This window comes from Ambystoma mexicanum, chromosome 6p (genome assembly GCF_040938575.1).
Source record: "Ambystoma mexicanum isolate Mex_15411 chromosome 6p, UKY_AmexF1_1, whole genome shotgun sequence".
Classification (NCBI taxonomy): Eukaryota; Metazoa; Chordata; class Amphibia; order Caudata; family Ambystomatidae; genus Ambystoma; species Ambystoma mexicanum.
The window spans coordinates 100,606,806-100,633,551 of record NC_090935.1 but is presented as its reverse complement, the minus strand read 5'-3'; the positions used below and the strand labels follow the sequence as shown (position 1 = coordinate 100,633,551).

The window sequence follows — 26,746 nt, the reverse complement described above, 5'->3', positions numbered from 1 at the left end:
TGAATGCAGTGTGGGAAGGGTGGCACACAGCAAGAGGGATCACTTGTGCCACTTGACTTGATTGTAAGCCTGCAGGGTATTGAGATCTGAATGCAGTGTGGGAATGGTGACACGAAGCCAGAGGGATCACTTGTGCCACCTTGATTGCACTGTAAGCCTGGAGGGATTTAGTATCTGAATGCAGTGTGGGAATGGTGACACACAGCAAGAGGGATTGGTTGTGCCACCTTGATTTCACTGTAAGCCTGGAGGGGATTGGGATCTGAATGCAGTGTGGGAAGGGTGGCACGAGGGATCACTTGTGCCACCTTGATTGCACTGTAAGCCTGGAGGGATTTAGTATCTGAATGCAGTGTGGGAATGGTGACGCACAGCCAGAGGGATTGCTTGTGCCCCCTTGATTTGACTGTAAACCTGGAGGGTATTGGGATCTGAATGCAGTGTGGGAATGGTGACACGAGGCCAGAGGGATCACTTGTGCCACCTTGATTGCACTGTAAGCCTGGAGGGATTTAGTATCTGAATGCAGTGTGGGAATGGTGACACGAGGCCAGGGGGATTGCTTTGTAATTCCATCAATTAAGCCGGTTTCGAGAGAGAAGCAGTAAAACAGACACAAAATGAAGCTGCACTGGGATTCCCCTAGTAGCTGTTATTTTATTGGTGTATGCACAAAGCCCAGGATCAGACTGGACGGGCAACGCGATGGTGGAAGAGCCGCCCACAGGAAAGTGTTGCTCGGATCATTCCCTGCCCTGAAGCCTCTTCAGTTCCGCAGTCATTGCTCTTGGATTCCATCAGCACGTGCGCCTCCCGGGGATCCGCTGGTTATTCATGGCACTAGACGTGGAAGAATACGTCTTGTCCCACCCTGTTGGAAATGGAAAGAGAGAAGCAGGTTTACCCACCACCTTGATGCAAAAAATGGGTGAACTCCCAAAATACCTGTTCAAATTTCCCTCGCTGTGTCATCGCGATCAATTTACAAGACTTCGCTTAAACCTTTACAATACGAACGAGGTTCTAAAGAGGAGAAACGATCTGACAACAAAGTCTGATCATTATTGATTCTGTATGAGTGCAGTGGAATCTTTAGTGATCGAGTGTTCCATAATTGCTGCACAGCGTACCTCACACTTAGGCCAGTTTGCGCCGAAAAATGGCAAAATGAAATATTGGTGGAGCTACCTTATATCTGGAACTAATGTTCAATTAACCTGTGCCACCGTTAATTTTATGGACATGATCTTGACAAATGTATAACCGTACCTGTTTCAGGATTTATTTATTTATTTTTTGGTTTGTTTTTTTTCTTTAGAGTATATTGATTGAAATGGTTGGAATCAAGTAATGTCAACAAAAGAAAATGGTTAGTGCTGGCTCTAGATCAAAGGTAAGGCTTGCTGGGTGGGGAATGTCTCCAAAGGTCTCCCTGACTGGTCCTCTTGGTACTAAGTAGAGACGCCCCAGTCCCAGCTGAGGTCAGGAAGCCAGGGGCGAGGCTTCAGGGAGAACTTATTGGAGGAATTGATTGTTAGATTATAAGTGGGTGGGAACCGCAACAGACAAAGCATTGCTCGTTCGTATTCGTGCATGAATTGCAGGATGTGTTTAGGGAATTGTTATAGGGCTACGTATTTGATTAGGCAGGCTGCAAGCTAGACAGAGAGACGCGTGCTGCCAGCGATAATTGGGCTAACTGGTATTACCCACCCCTGATCTATGCCTCTAAGCGTTGAGACAAACCTCTCTACAGAACCAAGCCAAACTTAAAATGCACTAAGAAAATGAGGTTACCTACTAAAAATGGAGCCACATTAGAAAGGAGGCAATTCCTTTAGTATACGTCAAAGTTACAAGACACACTCCTAAGGGCTAGCAAATACTGTTCCTTTTAGAATACGCTCTCCAGTAAATAGTTCCATGCGCCCCCATAGTCATATGGAGTGAAAGGCCTCATCTGAGGAGGGATGCTGTTGTATATATGGCACGAGAAGTGACCAGCGTCTTCTCTCTATTCAGGATGTATATAGAAGCACATAGAGTAATGCCTGAAACGCAGGAGCTGCATCTCTCCAGCCCTAAAACTCACCACTGGCTCCTGGCTGCTGTGACGATCAGGTTCTAGACCCTCTGCATCATCCACAAGGCTTTCTGGGGCCTTGGACCCCGCTACATCCAACTGTCTCTCCCTTAATACATCCCCACTAGTGCCCTTCGGTCGTCTAGCTCCAACTCTCTGCAGATCAATGCTTTTCCAAGGAGAGAGTGGGGGGGGGCAGATTTCCTCCACAGGTGCTCGCCTCTGGAGTGACCTCCCTGCCCCTCTCAGACTTGAGCCGAGCTCCTTAAATTCTGGAAGCTTCTCAGGACCTTCCTTTTCTCTTCTTCCTTTCCTTTACCCTGCTAATTTCCATGTCTGCCTCTTGAATAACTCCCTGATTCCTTCAGAGTAGTTTGGGGCACCAAGCCCCCCTAATCCAGTCTACCCCTGCACTTGGTCTCCCCTGACCTCACGCCCTCAGCCTGCACTTGCCTTTCCGGCCCCCCCCCCCCCCCCGCCCCTGCTCTAGCCTGGCTGGGCCTGCATCCTTGTAGCCCTTCTAGCCCGTTACCTCGCACTTAGCCTGTGGACCTTCCTTCCCCTGCACTCTCTGCTTTCCCCTGGCTCTGTCCACCTGGCCTCCCCTGGCACTCACCTTCTTGCGGGCCCTTCCGCCCTGACAGGCACCCCCACCCCCTCCCTTGCACTTCTCTTAACTGCACTTGCACAATCCAAATGTCAGAAGTCCTAGTGGGATCGTTTTCTTTTGTCCTCCCTGTTCCCACACCCTCTTGCCTTGTAGTGCCTTGAAACACATCGTGTATCCGCGCATTATAAATACCCATTAAATAAATAAAAATGCCCCCCCGCCTCAATTCTTAGATAAGACTTAAATGAATGGCACCCAATGTCTACCTCTCTTGCCCTTCCTCCCTCTACCGTGATCTTTTGCACCTACCCACAATATTACTGGTTAGTCTCATCACCTCTGTACCGGTTCCTGCCTTGGTCTTCTGGCTCCACCTTCGCTGGTACTGATTGGACAGACCTGGTTACTTATTATCCCCCACTTGCCCTTTGCCCCGCCTGCACCTGTCTCTGGAGATTTAGTACTGTTCATGTATCTTCTTGCTCTATGTCCACAAGCGTCCATGCAGACAAGTGTCTAGCCTTTCCTGCCCACCTGAAGTGGAGTAGTGCTCCCCAACCTCCAACTTAATGCTCAGAAGTGTCTATCCTTTGGCCTTGAGATGTGCCAGTCTACCCAAAGTGGACTAGTGCCATGCTTCGAAGTGCCTTTGCTATCTCCTCTGCCATGTGAAGATTCACCTAGGGCGAGCGACTTCTCGGTGCCCCACTGTTACTACTTATATATTGTTGCATGCCCCCACATATGTGGACGCGTATAGAGCTGTGACTGCATGTGTTTGCTTGACCTCTTCTGCATAGTTCATAGTGCCTGTTGATTGCAGTATTTCATTGTGCGGTTTGTTGATCAAGGACTTGGTGGTGCCTAGATCAGCAACAGAGTCCATGCTGCATTCCTGTCCACAGGTGCTCTACAGTAGAGGAGGTATGGCGGGCCAGGGTATGGGAGTGAGGCATTCAGCTGAGTGGACGCGAGATGTAGCGCAGAGTGAGGGGGACAGAGAAATGGGTATAGCTCGGGAGCAGGGGGGTGAGATGTGGTGAGGAGTGGAATGTGGGGTTAGCAAGGTGGTGGGGGGAAGTGAGCAGTGCTGCATAAAGAACCGCCCCACATGGAGGTGGCGGGAGAGGAGACTGGGAGGTGCAGTCATTCTTTTTTATCGAGTGGGGAAAGAGACCCAGAAGAATATTTTTCAATAAGGCTCAGGGCCAGAGTGGAAATGAGGGTTGTGTTGGATTGGTTAGTGAGATGGGGCACATATTGGTAACGTTTAGCCCAGCCTGTGCAGCAGGTGAATGAAGTGAATGGCTGGAGTTCACTTCACTGCACAGAGAGCCTCCATGCATGGGGATAGTGTTAGTGGGGATAGGGGGCCAGTGGGAGCAGGAAGGGACATGAATTCAGCATAGGAGGTGGTGAGCACTTGGAATCTAGAGGTCATTGGCACAAGGAGATGAGTGCATCAAGAGAGGTGTACAGAGTAAATAGTAGTGGGCCTAGAACAGCGCCGCTGTGGGACGCGCGCTGGGAGGGGGTGGATTTCAGGTGCTGGAGATCTGAGAATGGGATTAGAATGGTCTGAGGAGGTAAGAGGTCTTCAGGTGACAGAAGCATCCTGGAAGCAGAGTTAGGAGAAGGGTGATGAGCGATCACAAATGATAAGAACTGACAAAGGTTCCGACCGGTGAACGGTGGTGAGAATGGCATGGGGGAGTGTTGTTTCCATGCATTGCCTGGTGGGGAATGAAGGCAAGAACAGCTTTAAGTCTGAGGGTACTTCTAGACTGGCAGGTCGTCTCACCTGGTGCCTTTCCAGGAGTCCTCCGCTTCTTCCCTCAGCAGCCACATAGTGGCCAGGATTTTGCGGCCCTCTGGATCTTGGTAGCACTGACCTGCCCAGGAGGTGGTGGATGCTGGCGAAGAAAAAGAAATACATTGTTAGTGTCTCAGCTGATGGCCCAACAGTGCTGCTAGGGCTGTGCTGAGGGTCCCTTTCATCTGTTGCCAGAACAGCCTGAGGTCACTGTAGACCACTAATGAACCCTTTCCATGTTGACTGCTTGGTGGATATGACACTGATCTGTGCAAGTGTGTTATCAATGTATAAAATACAGGGTTGTTGGTCCGAGAACCCAGAACATCACTGAGCAGGGCTTGTTTTTGGCAGCGCCATCTTGCAGCACAATGTAAGAGGAACTGTACCCTAAGCATCGCCCTGGTCTCAGAAGAATTGAATCTTCCCCTCCCCCACACAGCGTAGGGTAAAAATAACAGTTGCACTCTCTCCCTGGCCTGGAACACCTCAAACAACATTGCATTCTATAGTTGTAAGCCTGCAGGCATATGTTTGTGATATTCATATGGCCAGGGCATGATGTCCAAAGCAACCACCCCCCCACTAGCCCCCACCAAGTTTCTTAAGCTTGCCCCTCTTTATGTCCTCTCACTGCAAGTTCATAAGCGTCTTGGATCTTTGCGGTCTTGTTTTCCAGTGCCTGGTTGGTTGTTGAGGTCTATGGAAAGCATCTAGATGTTATGTAATGAGTATCTTGTACTGTTGAGGAAGCCCACCCTAAGAAGCGGCCTTTGTCTTTACACTAAGAGAAGCCAATACTGATGGAGAGCGCGTGGCTGTCATGCTGATCCTGCAGCACCTAGACCTCCCAATGGCAAGTGGATGGATGCTGGAAAGATTGATGGCCAAGCAAATGGACGCCAGAACCGATCTGCAGTGGATGGCGTCTATTTGATTTCTCCTGCGAACGCCGAAACAACTGCTTCAAGAGTTGTCATTAAATGAATTTTACAATATAGAGCTCGATATTTAAGTTGTCCTAGGTTATTAAGCTCAACATCTATGGAGCCAAGTTGTTGACCATATACCCTTTTGTGAGGTTTTTGTATTTTGATTAGTGTTATTCATGACCACATACACTGTTTGATGTTTTGTACTTTGATTCGTGTTATTCTTTGACTGTATGCATTGTCAGGTGTTTTAGGATTTGGATTGTTGTAATTTATTGTTCCATTTTTTTTGGGTCATTTGGTAAACACAAAAACCATTGCCTGTACATGTAACTTGTGCTTAGATGGCTGTTACAAATGATGTGCTTTCCTGAACTGCCACAATGCACATATGCACTGCGAGTATAGTTCTATGTCTCACTGTGAGGATAGTTCTTTTTCTCATTGTTTTTTGTACTTGTATATTTTATTCTTACATGAAGTGTATGAATTCATAATGATGTATGAAATGTGTAAGTCTTTTTTTAATGAAATGGGTTGGTTTTAAATGTTCTACATGAATTGTAAGAAGATATGTTTAGAAGTTGTGTAAATAATTTATATTTGTTCAGGTTGTGTCAGATTAGGCCCCAGGCTCTCTTCCCTTGACTATAACCCGCAGATGGACAGAAGCATCGAAACATTGTAGGTGAATGTCACTATGCACAGAATGCCAGAGGGATGAAAGCATGCAGAGATGGACACATTGAGAGTCTGTCTGGTTACAGGACACATGGAGAGATTGGCCAGTGACTGGCAGCATCGATTGATTGGCAGGTGAATGGAAGCAAGGAGGGGTAGAGGGTGGCTGGCTTCCTTTACAGTTAGCCAGGTGGTTGGAAACGGGTAAATGAACACTTGGATTGACGATCTGAGAGCGGGATAGGTGGCTGCAAGCATGGAAACGTGGACTTCTGGAAAAAGCATGGCCAGGTGTGAAGCAATGGAGCACTGCATACAGATGATGTGCCCAGGGTGGTACAAGCAAAGGTGTGGAGATAGCAGAGAAGCTTGAATGGATGGAGCTATTGCAGGTTCATAGCCCCATTGAGAGGTGGCCAGTTAGATAAAAGAACAGGCAGATGGCTGTAAACATGAGGAGATGGATGGACGGATGGATCTTAAGAAGAAGAGATGGAAAGTTGGATGGAAGCAGGACTGGATGGCTAGCCATGGGGAAATGTGGAGTGGTCATTACTATGTGGGTGGAATGGCCTGAGGCCGGAAGCATAGGACCTTTTGGGCAGAAGGCATCTCGTGCAGATTACCAGGTAGATCATAGCCCAGAGATATACCCAGGTGGCTGGAAGAAAACATTAATGGCTCGCTGGACAGAACCACCGAGAGATGGGCAGGAGACTGGTTGCATGGAAGAATGCCAATGGGGGAGCATAAAAAAGGAATGAGCGTGTTGATTGCAATGACACTGAAGTGGTCATGTGGATGGCAGCACTGGGTGATGGATGGAGAACATGCAATTGTGGAAAGATGGGCACTGGAAGGCCGCGCAGTTGGCTTCATTGTCTGGAAGATTTAGGCGATGGCTAGCTGGGTGAAGTATGGAGAGAGGGGCAGAGAATGTTTAGGGAGATGGCTAAATGGAAGTATGGAGTGATTTCTAGTAGGCGGGTCGGCATGCATGGATAGTGGCATAGCCCAGAAGATGATAGCATGCAGAGGTGGGAAAGGAGACGGCCACCTGGACGGCTAGTAAAGGCTGTGGCTCTTTCCAGAGAGAGGTAAAAGGTTGGAGAGCTTGGAAAGGGCCCTGAAACCTATAGAACCAGAAGCACCGAATTTGCTTTACTAAGAAACTACAAACTAAGTCGGCCGCCACATGCATAGAAGTAGAGTTCCATTTGTATGTCGATTACTGGGAAGGTGAGGGGCGCAGTGAGGGCCTAGACTAGCAGTTAAGTGTGGGCATGGGAGCCGGGCAGGTGGGGTCTGATGGGTCCCAGGGCAGGTGATGGGCTGGAGCTGTAGCAGCGGGTGACCTGGTTGAGCGGCACGAGTGTTCTGCATGGAATGTGGGCTTTCCATACAGTGAATCCTGCATTTCTGGCTGCCTGATTGGCCGGTGACTTTACCATGAGTGTGAAGAAGGGAATGTCACCTTATATAGTGTATACCTGCAACCAGGAATGTCCAGCAGTGTGAAATCCAAGGTGGAGGCAGAGGGGGCAGGGTGGGGGTAAGGTAATGGAGGAGTGGAAACAGCTGTCCACGGATCTGCAGCCTTCCGTCCATGTGTTCAGCCCTGTTTTGGGTAGAGCACCGTGGAGGAAAAGGTAGTTTTATGCAATACAAGTTTCAAGGAATGTTGCTGGAAGTGCCTTGAATTCAAAAGTAAAAAGAGAAGCGTTTAGCGATGTAGAGGAACTAGGCCTTAAATTCAATGCGCCAGCCTAGTGTAGCATTGTGCATTGTACATGCTTGCTGGGAGGTGTCCCCTCCAAAGCTTCACATGATAAATGTCATGTTGGACTGGGCTGATGGGAAATGGCTTCGGCTGCATGCACTGAACACTGGGTCTGGAAGATGCTGTATTTGGCTGCATCGCCATAACAAATGTTGTGTGAAAGGAGGTGCCCAGCCACATTTCATGCTATGCCATGCTATGCCAGGTGGCACGTGATTTGGGGTACAGTTTGATTGGAGGGTTGGGGTGCTTCTGAAACTTTTTTTTTTAAAATCCTCCTGCTACATCCCCGTCCCCACCTCCTACATCCCCGACCCCACCTGCTACATCCCCGACCCCACCTGCTACATTCCCGACCCCACCTGCTACATCCCCGACCCCACCTGCTACATCCCCGGCCCCACCTGCTACATCCCCGGCCCCACCTGCTACATCCCCGACCCCACCTGCTACATCCCCGCCTACATCGCCGACCCCACCTGCTACATCCCCGCCCCCACCTGCTACATCCCCGTCCCCACCTCCTACATCCCCGACCCCACCTGCTACATCCCCGACCCCACCTGCTACATCCCCGACCCCACGTGCTACATCCCCGACCCCACCTGCTACATCCTCGGCCCCACCTGCTACATCCCCGGCCCCACCTGCTACATCCCCGCCTACATCACCGACCCCACCTGCTACATCCCTGCCCCCACCTGCTACATCCCCGACCCCACCTGCTACATCCCCGGCCCCACCTGCTACATCCCTGACCCCACCTGCTACATCCCTGACCCCACCTGCTACATCCCCGCCCCCACCTTCTACATCCCCGCCCCCACCTCCTACATCCCCGACCCCACCTGCTACATCCCTGGCCCCACCTGCTACATCCCCGACCCCACCTGCTACATCCCCGGCCCCACCTGCTACATCCCTGACCCCACCTGCTACATCCCTGACCCCACCTGCTACATCCCTGACCCCACCTTCTACATCCCCGTCCCCACCTCCTACATCCCCGTCCCCACCTCCTACATCCCCGACCCCACCTGCTACATCCCCGGCCCCACCTGCTACATCCCCGACCCCACCTGCGACATCCCCGGCCCCACCTGCTACATCCCTGTCCCCACCTGCTACATCCCCGACCCCACCTCCTACATCCCCGACCCCACCTGCTACATCCCCGCCCCCACCTGCTACATCCCCGCCCCCACCTGCTACATCCCCGCCCCCACCTGCTACATCCCCGCCCCCACCTGCTACATCCCCGACCCCACCTGCTACATCCCCGGCCCCACCTGCTACATCCCCGGCCCCACCTGCTACATCCCCGGCCCCACCTGCTACATCCCCGCCCCCACCTGCTACATCCCCGCCCCCACCTCCTACATCCCCGACCCCACCTGCTACATCCCCGTCCCCACCTCCTACATCCTCGACCCCACCTGCTACATCCTCGACCCCACCTGCTACATCCCCGACCCCACCTCCTACATCCCCGACCCCACCTCCCCGACCCCACCTCCTACATCCCCGACCCCACCTCCTACATCCCCGACCCCACCTCCTACATCCCCGACCCCACCTCCTACATCCCCGACCCCACCTGCTTCATCCCCGACCCCACCTGCTATATCCCCGACCCCACCTGCTACATCCCCGACCCCACCTGCTACATCCCCGACCCCACCTGCTACATCCCCGACCCCACCTGCTACATCCCCGACCCCATATGTTTCATCCCCGCCCCCACCTCCTACATCCCTGACCCCACCTGCTACATGCCCGACCCCACCTGCTATTTCCCCGACCCCACCTGCTACATCCCCGGCCCCACCTGCTTCATCCCCAACCCCACCTGCTACATCCTCGACCCCACCTGCTTCATCCCCGACCCCACCTGCTTCATCCCCGACCCCACCTGCTTCATCCCCGACCCCACCTGCTTCATCCCCGACCCCACCTCCTACATCCCCGACCCCACCTCATACATCCCCGACCCCACCTCATACATCCCCGACCCCACCTGCTACATCCCCGACCCCACCTGCTACATCCCCGACCCCACCTGCTACATCCCCGACCCCACCTGCTACATCCCTGACCCCACCTGCTACATCCCTGACCCCACCTGCTACATCCCTGACCCCACCTGCTACATCCCTGACCCCACCTCCTACATCCCTGGCCCCACCTGCTACATGCCCGGCCCCACCTGCTACATGCCCGGCCCCACCTGCTACATCCCCGACCCCACCTGCTACATCCCCGACCCCACCTGCTACATCCCCGGCCCCACCTGCTACATCCCCGGCCCCACCTGCTACATCCCCGGCCCCACCTGCTACATCCCCGACCCCACCTCCTACATCCCCGACCCCACCTCCTACATCCCCGACCCCACCTCCTGCATTCCCGACCCCACCTGCTGCATCCCCGACCCCACCTGCTGCATCCCCGACCCCACCTCCTGCATCCCCGACCCCACCTCCTACATTCCCGACCCCACCTGCTACATCCCCGGCCCCACCTGCTACATCCCCGGCCCCACCTGCTACATCCCCGACCCCACCTCCTACATCCCCGACCCCACCACCTACATTCCCGGCCCCACCTGCTACGTCCCCGGCCCCACCTGCTACGTCCCCGTCCCCACCTGCTACGTCCCCGTCCCCACCTGCTACGTCCTCGACCCCACCTGCTTCATCCTCGACCCCACCTGCTTCATCCTCGACCCCACCTGCTTCATCCTCGACCCCACCTGCTTCATCCTCGACCCCATCTGCTTCATCCTCGACCCCATCTGCTTCATCCTCGACCCCATCTGCTTCATCCCTGGCCCCACCTGCTACATCCCTGGGCCCACCTGCTACATCCCCGACCCCACCTGCTACATCCCCGAACCCCACCTGCTACATCCCTGAACCCCACCTGCTACATCCCTGAACCCCACCTGCTACATCCCTGAACCCCACCTGCTACCTCCCTGACCCCACCTGCTGCATCCCTGACCCCACCTGCTACCTCTTTGCCTGCTTTTCTGCCCTCTTACTGTACCATTTTCCCCAGCATGGGCACAATATGCTGTTTTATGGCCGAGGCAGAGGACTATCCAGAATTACAAGAGTGTGGGTGCGAGCCACGAAAACAGTCCTGCTACTCCCCCCCTCCCCAAATACAGTGCGTGCGATTCCATATAGTATCATTTGCACCCGCTCTAATCAACTGCTTTGGTTATATTGGTGGCAGATGGCGGTTTTACACACACAACAAAAAAACTAAAACTGCAGGACCATTACAAATGCAGGAAACTCATCTATTGGAGCCCTGTGGGGCAAAATATATGCAAACCTCCTAATTTGCATATTAACTGCACCAACAAAATTGACTTAGCAGAAAAGGACATCGCACAGAGCATCATCAGTCTTTGATACTTGGAGGTGCCATGGAAGTGACTTTAGAATAAGTGGCCATAAGTAAGCCAAGTGGCAAATAACTTTGTGGTGCAAAATACTTAAATTGCACTAGTATTATATATGGAGCAACTCTATAGTCAGTCAGCTTTTGTTCTTATAATAGCACGATAGATTAACATAAGCTATGAAATGAATTACTAACAGAGCTGCAGATAAGACAGTGCCATTAGATGATTTGCCCAGGATCACACACTTTATTTAAATGGTGAAACCAGGATGTGGACAAACGAAAGCAACTGAACACATCCTCCCATGTTTAGTTTACATACATAGTACTTAAGGTTGTACTTTGCATTTCATGTGCTTAAATAATGCTTTATTTATAGCAATGCCTTGGAAGCAAACCACTTACATAATAAACTAGCCTTTCATAATAAACTAACTATACACATCGTCATAGAAATATGTTGAGCAATAAGAGTATGGATTTTAGTTGTATTCTCCCCATCCCGCATTCCAATTCACAATAGCATCATGTAGTTTGTGAGCCTAACAAATCCCCCTTGTGTTTTTAAGCCATAGTGACTATTTAATGAAGCATGCAACATTATGCACACTTCTGATCACCCATTCACATTTCTTAAGGGTTAAATGTCCCTGCTAATAGTCCCTCCTCCCCCTCCTTCCCATCAGTGTCTAATGGCTCCCATTGTAATGCTCTCTTCATACAGAGCAACGTGTCGGGTCCTTGGGAAAGCCGCGCGGCTGCGGAGCTCGAACCTACACATGAAGGTGTGAGCCCTGGAAAGGCCGAAACAACAGGGAGGGCCATTCGCGCCAAGGACAGGCACTTTGAAACTGATAGGGTGGTGTTTACTGTAATAGAAAAACTATATAGCATAACCTAGGCAAGCCATACTGTAGCCTTGTGAAGCAGCCCTTTACCTGGTCCAAGGATAACAAGCAAGCAGGGGTCTCAGAGTGAGCTGCCGTGATGGCTTTGCCTCAGAAGCTGCCCTCTTGAGGCCGAGCAGGGTACAGGCAAGGAATGGCCTTCGTGGGGGTTCTGTCAGGGAGATGGTGGAAAGTGGTCCTCACAGGAGGATGAGAACATGACGAGATGGGCAAGTAGGCGGCCATATGCAGAGGGGGGCCTCCCAGAGGGCATAACAGGGAGGTGGGATTTCTCTGCTGCATAATGAGCAAATGGGAGGTGTTCCGGAGAAGAGCATGTGTGTGGCAGCACAGGGCGATGGCCAAGTGGAGAACAGAATGGCAGCCTCGGCTCTGGGGTCAAAAACATGGACGGTTGGCCTTTCTGGATGACACAGTATTGTATCCTGTTCGTCATTTATATAGCGCCCTTTCGCCATTTGTATGGTCTCAATGCACTTTGTGGTTGGAACGCCCATGGTGTAGGAGGTTCTAAGAGTTTAAATAAAAAATGCATGTGTGCATTTTGCCCTGTTAGGAATTAGGTGGGCTGGCTAGGCTCCAGTAAGCAGCCCAGAAGTCAGGCATGTGGGTGGGTGGGTGCTGTTGGTGGTTTAGGTAGAGTCCCAGTGCCCAAGAGTCGACGTGTGCGCAGCTAGACTGGTTGTCGCTGTATACTAATGGCAGAGGTGTTGCGGTACATCAGGGGTTTCAGTGTGGACGGCTAGGTGAGCTCTCGACGGTATATGTCACCAGTGGATAGCTACCCATCTCTAATTCTACTAGACCATCTGGACGTGCTTTGCGGCAGCACAATGGCATGGAGAGACGGCCTTTGTGCATGTCATGGCAGGCAAGCGGAGGAGTTGCTAGGCGGTCAAATACTCTAGGTGAGATCAATTAACTACTGTGTGTAAATAGATCCGTTTTGTTAGTAAGCCAGAGTAGTGACCCTCAGAGATGAGCACTTACCTGAAAAGGCCCAGCTGACTGTGAAACCAAGAGTGGGACTATCCGACTTCTGCACGTGCCCGGTCAGAGGGGACGGCACAATAGTATTATTGGTTGCCGACACAGCCGTAGTATAGACACCGGAAAAGATTCCCACGCTGTTGACACTTGAAATGGTCATGTTGGATCCGAGCTCGTTGGTCCATGTTCCCATCAGATTGCACTGGAAGAAATAAACAGTGTGTGAATTGTCCCCACAACTGACCCCCATATACAGGCAACTGCCAGACAGAGGTCATGCTACGCTCAACGCATCACCGACAAGGGCCCGCATCACAGACATGTTAATACAAGCAGTCATCACCAAGAGGTCACGCTATACACACGTTACCGCAGGCAACAAGCATCAGGCCCCATTAAAGACGACTTAAACAGGCACCTCACTGGGGCGTTAATGAGCATTGTGTCACTTTATACTGTATTACATGTCCCCCTTAATCTAACGCTACATCACAGACACCTCACTACAAGCGTCCATCGTCAGTCAGAACCCAGAGTACAGACGCTTCACTACAAGCGTCCATCATCAGTCAGAACCCAGACTACAGACGCCTCACTACAAGCGTCCAGCATCAGTCAGAACCCAGACTGCAGACACCTCACTACAAGCGTCCATCTTCAGTCAGAACCCAGAATGCAGACACCTCACTACAAGCGTCCATCTTCAGTCAGAACCCAGACTGCAGACACCTCACTACAAGCGTCCATCATCAGTCAGAACCCAGACTACAGACGCCTCACTACAAGCGTCCATCATCAGTCATAAACAAGACTACAGACGCCTCACTACAAGCGTCCAGCATCAGTCAGAACCCAGACTGCAGACACCTCACTACAAGCGTCCATCTTCAGTCAGAACCCAGACTGCAGACACCTCACTACAAGCGTCCATCATCAGTCAGAACCCAGACTACAGACACCTCACTACAAGCGTCCAGCATCAGTCAGAACACAGACTACAGACACCTCACTACAAGTGTCCAGCATCAGTCAGAACCCAGACTGCAGACACCTCACTACAAGCGTCCATCATCAGTCAGAACCAAGACTTCAGACACCTTAATACAAGCGTCCATCATCAGTCAGAACCCAGACTGCAGATACCTCACTACAAGCGTCCATCATCAGTCAGAACCCAGACTGCATACACCTCACTACAAGCGTCCATCATCAGTCAGAACCCAGACTGCATACACCTCACTACAAGCGTCCATCATCGGTCAGAACCCAGACTGCAGACCCCTCACTACAAGCGTCCATCATCAGTCAGAACCCAGACTACAGACACCTCACTACATGCGTCCATGATCAGTCAGAACCCAGACTGCAGACACCTCACTACAAGCGTCCATCATCAGTCAGAACCCAGATTACAGACACCTCATTACAAGCGTCCATCAGACTACAGACACCTCACTACAAGCGTCCATCATCATTCAGAACCCAGACACCTCACTACAAACGTCCATCATCAGTCAGAACCCAGAGTACAGACGCCTCACTACAAGCGTCCATCATCAGTCATAAACAAGACTACAGACGCCTCACTACAAGCGTCCAGCATCAGTCAGAACCCAGACTGCAGACTCCTCACTACAAGCGTCCATCATCAGTCAGAACCAAGACTTCAGACACCTTACTACAAGCGTCCATCATCAGTCAGAAACCAGACTGCAGATACCTCACTACAAGTGTCCAGCATCAGTCAGAACCCAGACTGCAGACACCTCAATACAAGGTTCCATCTTCAGTCAGAACCCAGACTGCAGACACCTCATTCACTACAAGCGTCCATCATCAGTCAGAACCCAGACTACAGACACCTCACTACAAGTGTCCAGCATCAGTCAGAACCCAGACACCTCACTACAAGCGCCCATCATCAGTCAGAACCCAGACTCCAGACACCTCACTACAAGCGTCCATCATCAGTCAGAACCCAGATTACAGACACCTCATTACAAGCGCCCATCAGACTACAGACACCTCACTACAAAAGTCCATCATCATTCAGAACCCAGACACCTCACTACAAACGTCCATAATCAGTTAGAACCCAACCCAGACTACAGACACCTACCTCACTACAAGTGTCCATCATCAGTCAGAACCCAGACTACAGACGCCTCACTACAAGCGTCCAGCATCAGTCCGAACCCAGACTGCAGACGCCTCACTACAAGCGTCCATCATCAGTCAGAACCCAGACTACAAACGCCTCCCTACAAGCGTCCATCATCGGTCCGAACCCAGACTACAGACGCCTCACTACAAGCGTCCAGCATCGGTCATAACCAAGACTACAGACGCCTCACTACAAGCATCCAGCATCGGTCAGAACCCAGACTGCAGACACCTCACTACAAGCGTCCACCATCAGTCAGAACCCAGACTGCAGACCCCTCACTACAAGCGTCCACCATCGGTCAGAACCCAGACTGCAGACCCCTCACTACAAGCGTCCACCATCGGTCAGAACCCAGACTGCAGACCCCTCACTACAAGCGTCCATCATCAGTCAGAACCCAGACTACAGACCCCTCACTACAAGCGTCCATCATCAGTCAGAACCCAGACTACAGACACCTCACTACAAGCGTCCATCATCAGTCAGAACCCAGACTACAGACCCCTCACTACAAGCGTCCATCATCAGTCAGAACCCAGACTACAGACCCCTCACTACAAGCGTCCATCATCAGTCAGAACCCAGACTACAGACACCTCACTACAAGCGTCCATCATCAGTCAGAACCCAGACTACAGACCCCTCACTACAAGCGTCCATCATCAGTCAGAACCCAGACTACAGACCCCTCACTACAAGCTTCCATCATCAGTCAGAACCCAGACTACAGACACCTCACTACAAGCGTCCATCATCAGTCAGAACCCAGACTACAGACACCTCACTACACGCGTCCATCATCAGTCAGAACCCAGACTGCAGACACCTCACTACAAGCAATCATCAGCCAGAACTCAGACTAGTCACCTCACTACACGCGTCGATCATCAGTCAGAACCCAGACTACAGACACCTCACCACAAGCGTCCATCATCAGTCAGAACCCAGACTACAGACACCTCACTACACGCGTCCATCATCAGTCAGAACCCAGACTGCAGACACCTCACTACAAGCGTCCATCATCAGTCAGAACCCAGATTACAGACACCTCACTACAAGCGTCCATCATCAGTCAGAACCCAGACTACAGACCCCTCACTACAAGCGTCCATCATCAGTCAGAACCCAGACTACAGACCCCTCACTACAAGCTTCCATCATCAGTCAGAACCCAGACTACAGACACCTCACTACAAGCGTCCATCATCAGTCAGAACCCAGACTACAGACACCTCACTACACGCGTCCATCATCAGTCAGAACCCAGACTGCAGACACCTCACTACAAGCAATCATCAGCCAGAACTCAGACTAGTCACCTCACTACACGCGTCGATCATCAGTCAGAACCCAGACTACAGACACCTCACTACAAGCTTCCATCATCATTCAGAACCCAGATTACAGACACCTCATTACAAAGCAATCATCAGCCAGAACTCAGACTAGTCACCTCACTACACGCGTCGATCATCAGTCAGAACCCAGACTACAGACACCTCACCACAAGCGTCGATCATCAGTCAGAACCCAGACTACAGACACCTCACCACAAGCGTCCATCATCAGTCAGAACCCAGACTACAGACACCTCACTACAAGCTTCCATCATCAGTCAGAACCCAGATTACAGACACCTCATTACAAAGCAATCATCAGCCAGAACTCAGACTACAGTCACCTCACTACACGCGTCGATCATCAGTCAGAACCCAGACTGCAGACACCTCACTACAAGCGTCCATCATCAGTCAGAACCCAGATTACAGACACCTCATTACAAGCGTCCATCATCAGTCAGAACCCAGACTGCAGACACCTCACTACAAGCAATCATCAGCAACAGTTCATACTACACACACCATGTCTTTCAATACATGTAACTATAATCAATCTCACAGTCACATTACAGACAAGACATCAGTGCAGGTTATGACAAAGTCCTTTCCTTGACGCCAGTGAATGGGGGGGAGAGCGGGCTGGGGGGCAAACTGGCCTGTGACGCCAACCCCCAGGGATGCACAGGAAGGATTCCCCAGAGACTCTGCTCTATTCTGCAACCTGGCCACTGGCATAACCCCAATTCTAAGACATCGTGGCGAGTTTCCGCTGTAAGCGCACTTGCATGATCTGTTGGCAACCACAAAGCCGCTCCAGAGAACAGAGGCATGAGCCCGCGAGCAGTCATGCAGCAGACCCCGAGCACAAACCCAACAGGCAATCATAGATGCACGGAGGTCCACAGAAGCCACACGCACTTGCTAGCAGCAGCAAGCTGAGAGAAAAGTAGCAAGGATGGGGAGAGCCTGGACCAGCTAGCTCCATAGACCAGCAGAGTCACTCCTGAAAGGCCCACAAGAGGAAAGAGCTGTAGGCCACCCGAGAGACCTGTCATGCATCCTGGTGCAACCAGCATGGCCACCAAAGAATGTTCAGCAGATTGGTGCAGAGACCACAGGAGAAGTCAAGAGCCAAGAGGCAGAGCCAAGCGGGGCCTGTAATGACGGCCATCTGCAAGCATAGAGACCACTGCGGGGAGGGTGCCACCCACCAGCAGCTGCCAGAGGAGGCATTGAGGACTGCGATTGACGCTCATAAACTGATCAGGAGGGTTCACCCTTACTATGACCTGTTGATAATAGGACTCTGGAACACAGTCCTTACTTCTGATTACCCACACATCTTTGTTGGTGTGTGGTGTATGACTACTTTGTTGGCCATAGAAGGCCACAAAGTCCATGTCCCAGAAAAGTGACTAGAAGCAACTATGAGCAGGAGGCAATGCGACAGACACCTTCTTACAGGCAACAATCAGCAAGAGGTTACATTACAGACGTCTTACTGCAAGCAACACCAGCAACAGTACACACTACACACACCTTATTGCAGGCAACAATCAGCGAGATGTCATATTACAGACCTCTTACTGCAAGCAACCACCAGCAGCAGTACACACTACACACCTCATTGCAGGCAACAATCAGCGAGAGGTCACATTACAGACCTCTTACTGCAAGCAACAACCAGCAGCAGTACACACTACACACACCTTATTGCAGGCAACAATCAGCGAGATGTCATATTACAGACCTCTTACTGCAAGCAACCACCAGCAGCAGTACACACTACACACCTCATTGCAGGCAACAATCAGCGAGAGGTCACATTACAGACCTCTTACTGCAAGCAACAACCAGCAGCAGTACACACTACACACCTTATTGCAGGCAACAATCAGCGAGAGGTCACACTACAGACCTCTTACTGCAAGCAACCACCAGCAGCAGTACACACTACACACACCGTATTGCAGACAACAATCAGCAAGAGGTCACATTACAGACATATTACTGCAAGCAACCATCAGCAACAGTACACACACTTTATTTCAGGCAACAATCAGCGAGAGGTCACATTACAGACCTCTTACTGCAAGCAACCACCAGCAGCAGTACACACTACACACCTCATTGCAGGCAACAATCAGCGAGAGGTCACATTACAGACCTCTTACTGCAAGCAACAACCAGCAGCAGTACACACTACACACCTTATTGCAGGCAACAATCAGCGAGAGGTCACACTACAGACCTCTTACTGCAAGCAACCACCAGCAGCAGTACACACTACACACACCTTATTGCAGGCAACAATCAGCAAGAGGTCACACTACAGACCTCTTACTGCAAGCAACCACCAGCAGCAGTAAACACTACACACACCTTATTGCAGGCAACAATCAGCGAGAGGTCACATTACAGACCTCTTACTGCAAGCAACAACCAGCAGCAGTACACACTACACACCTTATTGCAGGCAACAATCGGCGAGAGGTCACACTACAGACCTCTTACTGCAAGCAACCACCAGCAGCAGTAAACACTACACACACCTTATTGCAGGCAACAATCAGCGAGAGGTCACATTACAGACCTCTTACTGCAAGCAACCATCAGCAACAGGACACACTACACACACCTTATTGCAGGCAACAATCAGCGAGAGGTCACATTACAGACCTCTTACTGCAAGCAACCATCAGCAACAGTACACACACCTTATTTCAGGCAACAATCAGCGAGAGGTCACATTACAGACCTCTTACTGCAAGCAACCATCAGCAACAGTACACACTACACACCTTATTGCAGGCAACAATCAGCGAGAGGTCACACTACAGACCTCTTACTGCAAGCAACCACCAGCAGCAGTACACACTACACACACCTTATTGCAGGCAACAATCAGCAAGAGGTCACATTACAGACATATTACTGCAAGCAACCATCAGCAACATTACACACACCTTATTTCAGGCAACAATCAGCGAGAGGTCACATTACAGACCTCTTACTGCAAGCAACAACCAGCAGCAGTACACACTACACACCTTATTGCAGGCAACAATCGGCGAGAGGTCACACTACAGACCTCTTACTGCAAGCAACCACCAGCAGCAGTAAACACTACACACACCTTATTGCAGGCAACAATCAGCGAGAGGTCACATTACAGACCTCTTACTGCAAGCAACCATCAGCAACAGGACACACTACACACACCTTATTGCAGGCAACAATCAGCGAGAGGTCACATTACAGACCTCTTACTGCAAGCAACCATCAGCAACAGTACACACACCTTATTTCAGGCAACAATCAGCGAGAGGTCACATTACAGACCTCTTACTGCAAGCAACCATCAGCAACAGTACACACTACACACCTTATTGCAGGCAACAATCAGCAAGAGGTCACATTGCAGACATTTTACTCCAAGTGCACTACACACACACCTTACTGCATTCCACAATCAGCAAGAAGCCACGCTACAGACCACTTCCTGCAGGCAGCAATGAGTACACGGCCATGTTGCAGACACCTTGCAGCAAGCAGCTGTCAGCAAGAGGTCCCGTTACAGGCAACATATTCCTGACAACTACGAGTATAACCACCAGCAAATGTCCCAGGAGAGGCCCTTACCTGCGAGTATGGGGAGGTGCTACTGCAGCTGCAGACCTGAGGAGGGGGCGCGGGGGTGAGACGCCGCGGATATTCGGCAGAGCAGGAAGCTAGCGCAGGTTATGGATTTCCCTGCAGAAGTGGCCATGGGGATGTAGTGGCGACAGAGGAGCCGGGGCATGGCGACTGCAGAGGACGGCTGAGCTGCAGCGCTCACATCAATTGGCCTTCAGCTGCGCGCTCTCATTCAGCCGTCTCCCAGTATACCCCACCTCCTGCTTCCAACAGTGGAAAACCTCTGTGGGGACTGTGGAAACCCCTGTTCTCAGGCTTCTGGGACAGTCCGAGGGCAGCTGACTTGGTCACATGCCTCTCCCCTCTGCACCCCTGAGCGTCCGAGCAGTTCTAGCTGCACGGGAGTTCTCTTCTCTGATGCTCGGAGCAGTTCTACCTGCACGGGAGTTCTCTTCTCTGATGCTCGGAGCAGTTCTACCTGCAAGGGAGTTCTCTTCCCTAATGCTCGGAGCAGTTCCACCTGCAAAGGAGTTCTCTTCCCTGATGCGCGGAGCAGTTCTACCGGCAGGGAAGTTCTCTTCTCTGATGCTCGGAGCAGTTCTAGGTGCAAGGGAGTTCTCTTCTCTGCTGCTCGGAGCAGTTCTACCTGCAAGGAGCAGTTCTACCTGCAAGGGAGCTCTCTTCCCTGATGCTCGTCTCTGATGCTCGGAGCAGTTCTACCTGCAAGGGAGCTCTCTTCTCTGATGCTCAGAGCAGTTCTACCTGCAAGGGAGCTCTCTTCTCTGATGCTCGGAGCAGTTCTACCTGCAAGGGAGCTTTCTTCTCTGATGCTTGGAGCAGTTCTACCTGAAAGGGAGTTCTCTTCTCTGATGCTCGTAGCAGTTCTAGCTGCAAGGGAGGTCTCTTCTCTGATGCTCGTAGCAGTTCTAGCTGCTAGGGAGTTCTCTTCTCTGATGCTCGGAGCAGTTCTACCTGCAAGGGAGTTCTCTTCCCCAATACTCGGGCAGTTCCACCTGCAAAGGAGTTCTCTTCCCTGATGCGCGGAGCAGTTCTACCGGCAAGGGAGGTCTCTTCTCCGATGCTCAGAGCAGTTCTACCTGCAAGGAAGTTCTCTTCTCTGATGCTCGGAGCAGTTCTAGGTGCAAGGGAGTTCTCTTCTCTGCTGCTCGGAGCAGTTCTACCTGCAAGGAGCAGTTCTACCTGCAAGGGAGCTCTCTTCCCTGATGCTCGTCTCTGATGCTCGGAGCAGTTCTACCTGCAAGGGAGCTCTCTTCTCTGATGCTCAGAGCAGTTCTACCTGCAAGGGAGATTTCTTCTCTGATGCTCGGAGCAGTTCTACCTGAAAGGGAGATTTCTTCTCTGATGCTTGGAGCAGTTCTACCTGAAAGGGAGTTCTCTTCTCTGATGCTCGTATCAGTTCTACCTGCAAGGGAGCTCTCTTTTCTGATGCTCAGAGCAGTTCTACCTGCAAGGGAGTTCTCTTCTCTGATGCTCAGAGCACTTCTAGGTGCAAGAGAGCTCTCGTCTCTGATGCTCGGAGCAGTTCTACCTGCAGGGAGTTCTCTTCCCTGATGCTCGGAGCAGTTCTACCTGCAAGGGAGTTCTCTTCCCTGATGCGCGGAGCAGTTCTACCTGCAAGGGAGGTCTCTTCTCCGATGCTCAGAACAGTTCTACCTGCAAGGGAGTTCTCTTCTCTGATGCTCGGAGCAGTTCTAGGTGCAAGGGAGTTCTCTTCTCTGCTACTCGGAGCAGTTCTACCTGCAAGGAGCAGTTCTACCTGCAAAGGAGCTCTCTTCCCTGATGCTCGTCTCTGATGCTCGGAGCAGTTCTACCTGCAATGGAGCTCTCTTCTCTGATGCTTGGAGCAGTTCTACCTGCAAGGGAGCTCTCTTCCCTGATGCTCGTCTCTGATGCTCGGAGCAGTTCTACTTGGAAGGGAGCTCTCTTCTCTGATGCTCAGAGCAGTTCTACTTGCAAGGGAGCTCTCTTCTCTGATGCTCGGAGCAGTTCTACCTGCAAGGGAGCTCTCTTCTCTGATGCTTGGAGCAGTTCTACCTGCAAGGGAGTTCTCTTCTCTGATGCTCGTATCAGTTCTACCTTCAAGGGAGCTCTCTTCTCTGATGCTCAGAGCAGTTCTACCTGCAAGGGAGTTCTCTTCTCTGATGCTCAGAGCACTTCTAGGTGCAAGAGAGCTCTCTTCTCTGATGCTCGGAGCAGTTCTACCTGCAAGGGAGTTCTCTTCTCTGATGCTCAGAGCAGTTCTACCTGCAAGGGAGCTCTCTTCTCTGATGCTTGGAGCAGTTCTACCTGCAAGGGAGTTCTCTTCTCTGATGCTCGTATCAGTTCTACCTTCAAGGGAGCTCTCTTCTCTGATGCTCAGAGCAGTTCTACCTGCAAGGGAGTTCTCTTCTCTGATGCTCAGAGCACTTCTAGGTGCAAGAGAGCTCTCTTCTCTGATGCTCAGAGCAGTTCTACTTGGAAGGGAGCTCTCTTCTCTGATGCTCAGAGCAGTTCTACTTGCAAGGGAGTTCTCTTCCCTGATGTGGGGAGCAGTTCTACCTGGCTGCAAGGGAGCTCTCTTTTCTGATGCTCAGAGCAGTTCTACTTGGAAGGGAGTTCTCTTCTCTGATGCTCAGAGCAGTTCTACTTGGAAGGGAGTTCTCTTCTCTGATGCCCAGAACAGTTCTACCTGCAAGGGAGTTCTCTTCCCTGATGCTCAGAGCAGTTCTACCTGGCTGCAAGGGAGTTCTCTTCTCTGATGCTCGTATCGGTTCTACCTTCAAGGGAGCTCTCTTCTCTGATGCTCATAGCAGTTCTACCTGCAAGGGAGCTCTCTTCTCTGCTGCTCAGAGCAGTTCTACTTGGAAGGGAGCTCTCTTCTCTGCTGCTCGGAGCAGTTCTACTTGGAAGGGAGCTCTCTTCTCTGATGCTCGGAGCAGTTCTACCTGTAAGGGAGCTCTCTTCTCTGCTGCTCAGAGCAGTTCTACTTGACAGGGAGTTCTCTTCTCTGCTGCTCGGAGCAGTTCTACTTGGAAGGGAGTTCTCTTCTCTGATGCGCGGAGCAGTTCTACCTGGCTGTAAGGGAGCTCTCTTCTCTGATGCTCAGAGCAGTTCTACTTGGAAGGGAGTTCTCTTCTCTGATGCTCAGAGCAGTTCTACTTGGAAGGGAGTTCTCTTCTCTGATGCTCGTAGCAGTTCTACCTGCAAGGGAGCGCCCTTCTCTGCTGCTCAGAGCAGTTCTACTTGGAAGGGAGTTCTCTTCTCTGCTGCTCGGAGCAGTTCTACTTGGAAGGGAGTTCTCTTCTCTGATGCGCGGAGTAGTTCTACCTGGCTGCAAGGGAGCTCTCTTCTCTGATGCTCAGAGCAGTTCTACTTGGAAGGGAGTTCTCTTCTCTGATGCGCGGAGCAGTTCTACCTGGCTTCAAGGTAGTTCTCTTCCCTGATGCGCGGAGCAGTTCTACCTAGCTGCAAGGGAGTTCTCTTCTCTGATGCTCAGAGCAGTTCTACCTGCAAGGGAGCTCTCTTCTCTGATGCTCAGAGCAGTTCTACCTGCAAGGGAGTTCTCTTCTCTGCTGCTCGGCTCCAGCTTCCGCGTCATTACCATGTTTAGTGCAGCTCAGCTCTGGCTACATGGGGGAGGCGGGACGGGGGCTTTGATATGTTTTGGACATCGAGGGTGTCTGTCTCCCATCCCAAAACGAGATCCGTGCATATATACGCTCAGACCTATGGATGGGTAGCCCACAAAGGTAAGCCTGGCCCTTACTGGTGATCACCCTCTTGCTGTTTTTGTTTAATGAATAAAGGCCCCGGCCTCGCCTGTGCTGACCCTCGCCTGAAGCGCTTTCACAGCACAGAGCTTCTCGGGAAAGGCACAGCGGCGAAGAATTGTGCAGGTTTATAGTACTATTGACTTCAGTCGTGCTAATGGTACTGTCGGGGCGGGCAGCCTGTGCCTTAGCCCATGGCGGGGGAAGGGGTGGGGGAGGGCACGAGGTCACCATAGCGACCAGCTGCCAGTACTATGCGTATTGCAGAGCGGCTGCGCCGCTTTCAGGCACACGCCTCTGTTTTAGTTTGGGCTGTTAGGTGGCGCCACCTATAAGACTAAACTATTGCATCGGAGGAGGGACAGACAGCGTGTAGGTGCGGTTTGGTTATTTGCCCACCCATGGAGTATCTGAGTTGTGAAATGTTCCCAAATCCCGGCTACCATTTAACCAAAGGGTGAGATCTTGGTAAAAGTTTTTTTTATAATCTCATGGTGCCTTATCTGCGAAAATGAGAAGTCCCTAGAACTGAGGCAGCTCCCACTGTGCGCTACTTGCAAACAAGCCTCGCTGGTGATGCTGTTGCCACATATGTAGTAACAGTGACTATGTACCGGACATCACAACGTGTGTCTCTTGGCTTACCTTAAGCTTCCCGTGAACCACATGACTCTTAAAGACTCATTATGTGAACTCATTTTCTGTGATGTCACTACATATGTAAATTAGGGGCCCCCAGAAATATTTTGCGGTGCTTGTTGCACGGTCACAGGCTCCTCAAATTCTTAAGTCGGGTGTGGGACAGTAAATAGCATATTTGCAATAATTAAGGCTCACAGTTTTAAGGTATTTATTTTTTCCACATTTACGTCTGTATTTACCCTTATTTATTTTAGTAATTGTATCTATAGTTACCCACAATTATAGTAACTCTGTACAAATATTTTTCAATTAGTTTCCTGCATTTTTTAAATTAAAAATGTAGCGCTTGGATGCCTGTAATGGAAGCTCCTGGAGCTGGGTTCTTGCACAACAAGCCAAGATCCATTTCCACCTTAAAAAGAAAAAGATGGTCTTTCTGTTGCTGTGATAAACCTCTCTGCAGCACTTCATGCAGGGTCGGATTGGCCCGTGGCCGGCCGAAATCGTCCCTGAGGAGTGGGGGCCGGTTCTGGTGCTGTGCAGAGTTAGCGTCATGCATTGAGCTGCTTGCCTTTCAATGCCCCTGGTCTTGCAGACGCTGGCTGAGAGTGCTGTGCAGAGTTAGTGCCATGCATTGAGCTGCTTGCCTTTCGTGCCCCTGGTCTTGCAGACGCTGGCTGAGAGTGCTGTGCAGAGTTAGTGCCATGCATTGAGCTGCTTGCCTTTCAATGCCCCTGGTCTTGCAGACGCTGGCTGAGAGTGCTGTGCAGAGTTAGTGCCATGCATTGAGCTGCTTGCCTTTCGATGCCCCTGGTCTTGCAGACGCTGGCTGAGAGTGCTGTACAGAGTTAGTGCCATGCATTGAGCTGCTTGCCTTTCGATGCCCCTGGTCTTGCAGACGCTGGCTGAGAGTGCTGTGCAGAGTTAGTGCCATGCATTGAGCTGCTTGCCTTTCAATGCCCCTGGTCTTGCAGGCACAGGCTGAGAGTGCTGTGCAGAGTTAGTGCCATGCATTGAGCTGCTTGTCTTTCGATGCCCCTTTCTTGCAGGTGCTGGCTGAGGGTGCTGTGCATTGAGGTGCTTGCCTTTCGATGCCCCTGGTCTTGCAGACGCGGGCTCAGTGTGCTGTGCAGAGTTAGTGCCATGCATTGAGCTGCTTGCCTTTCATTGCCCCTGTTCTTGCAGGCACAGACTGAGAGTGCTGTGCAGAGTTAGTGCCATGCATTGAGCTGCTTGCCTTTCATTGCCCCTGTTCTTGCAGGCACAGGCTGAGAGTGCTGTGCAGAGTTAGTGCCATGCATTGAGCTGCTTGCCTTTCGATGCCCCTGGTCTCGCATGCTCTGGCTGAGAGTGCTGTGCAGAGTTAGTGCCATGCATTGAGCTCCTTGCCTTTCGAGGCCCTGTTCTTGCAGGCTCCGGCGTTCCCTACCAGAGCAGCAGTGGCGCAGCGGCCATACTTACCTCTGCCTGAGATGGAGACGAGAGAGAGAGCAGCAGGGCCAGGACTGCGAGACAGCACTTCTTCCCCATAATGCCACTGTGCCCAAAAGCCGTCTGCCCACACCCGCACGTGCTCCCAGTATTTATAACGCAGCCCGTCCATCTCGAGGGAAGTGCCATCTTTTCTTTTGTTCCTGGCCGCTCTCTTAATGAGGAACCAAAGGAGGTTTACCAACATTGTTTTTTTTTTTTAATGATCCTTCAGATTTGTTGTTACTTAACCCTGGTAAATCTGAACAGCACATTCTGTACTGGCAGTGATTTCATCACCCATCCGGCTTGCCAATATTCTATTTCTTTATTTATATAGCGCACCCGGCCCAAAGGCATCGGGGCACATATCTTGGGTTACAATAAAAATCATGCATAGTCAGGTACAAGACATTATACGGAAATATACGATAAAGTGCCCAGAGTAGGGGAACTCCCGCCCCCTGCACACTATCACTGGCCAAAGAATGGCACAAATGAGATGCA

The 26,746-nt window shown here is 51.4% G+C and overlaps 1 protein-coding gene across 3 annotated transcripts; it reads right to left on the bottom strand.

Moving 5' to 3' along the window:
* Positions 1-621: 621 nt before the first annotated feature.
* LOC138511239 (avidin-like) lies at positions 622-26,371 on the bottom strand. 3 transcript variants are annotated; one of them, XM_069626782.1, is made up of 4 exons: positions 26,231-26,371; positions 13,212-13,413; positions 4,495-4,606; positions 622-871 (listed from the first exon to the last, which is right to left on the bottom strand). In XM_069626782.1, the coding sequence occupies exons 1-4, from the start codon at positions 26,297-26,299 to the stop codon at positions 841-843; spliced, it is 414 nt and encodes a 137-aa protein (XP_069482883.1). In that variant the 5' UTR covers positions 26,300-26,371; the 3' UTR covers positions 622-840. The 3 variants fall into 3 exon arrangements, with proteins under 3 accessions (XP_069482883.1, XP_069482884.1, XP_069482885.1); XM_069626783.1 differs by lacking the exon at positions 26,231-26,371 and adding an exon at positions 25,182-25,438; XM_069626784.1 differs by lacking the exon at positions 26,231-26,371 and adding an exon at positions 20,364-20,632.
* Between the last annotated feature and the right edge of the window lie 375 nt (positions 26,372-26,746).

Bases quoted from the DNA above. Each gene is read 5' to 3' on its own strand.
- LOC138511239 (XM_069626783.1), bottom strand. From the start codon at position 25,328: ATGCATGACGCTAACTCTGCACAGCACCAGAACCGGCCCCCACTCCTC. The intron at 13,414-25,181 runs GTGGAAATGGAT...TATTTCTTCCAG, and splicing joins ACCATCTTTTTCTTTTTAAG to TGCAATCTGATGGGAACATG. The intron at 872-4,494 runs GTGAGACGACCT...CATTTCCAACAG, and splicing joins GACTCCTGGAAAGGCACCAG to GGTGGGACAAGACGTATTCT.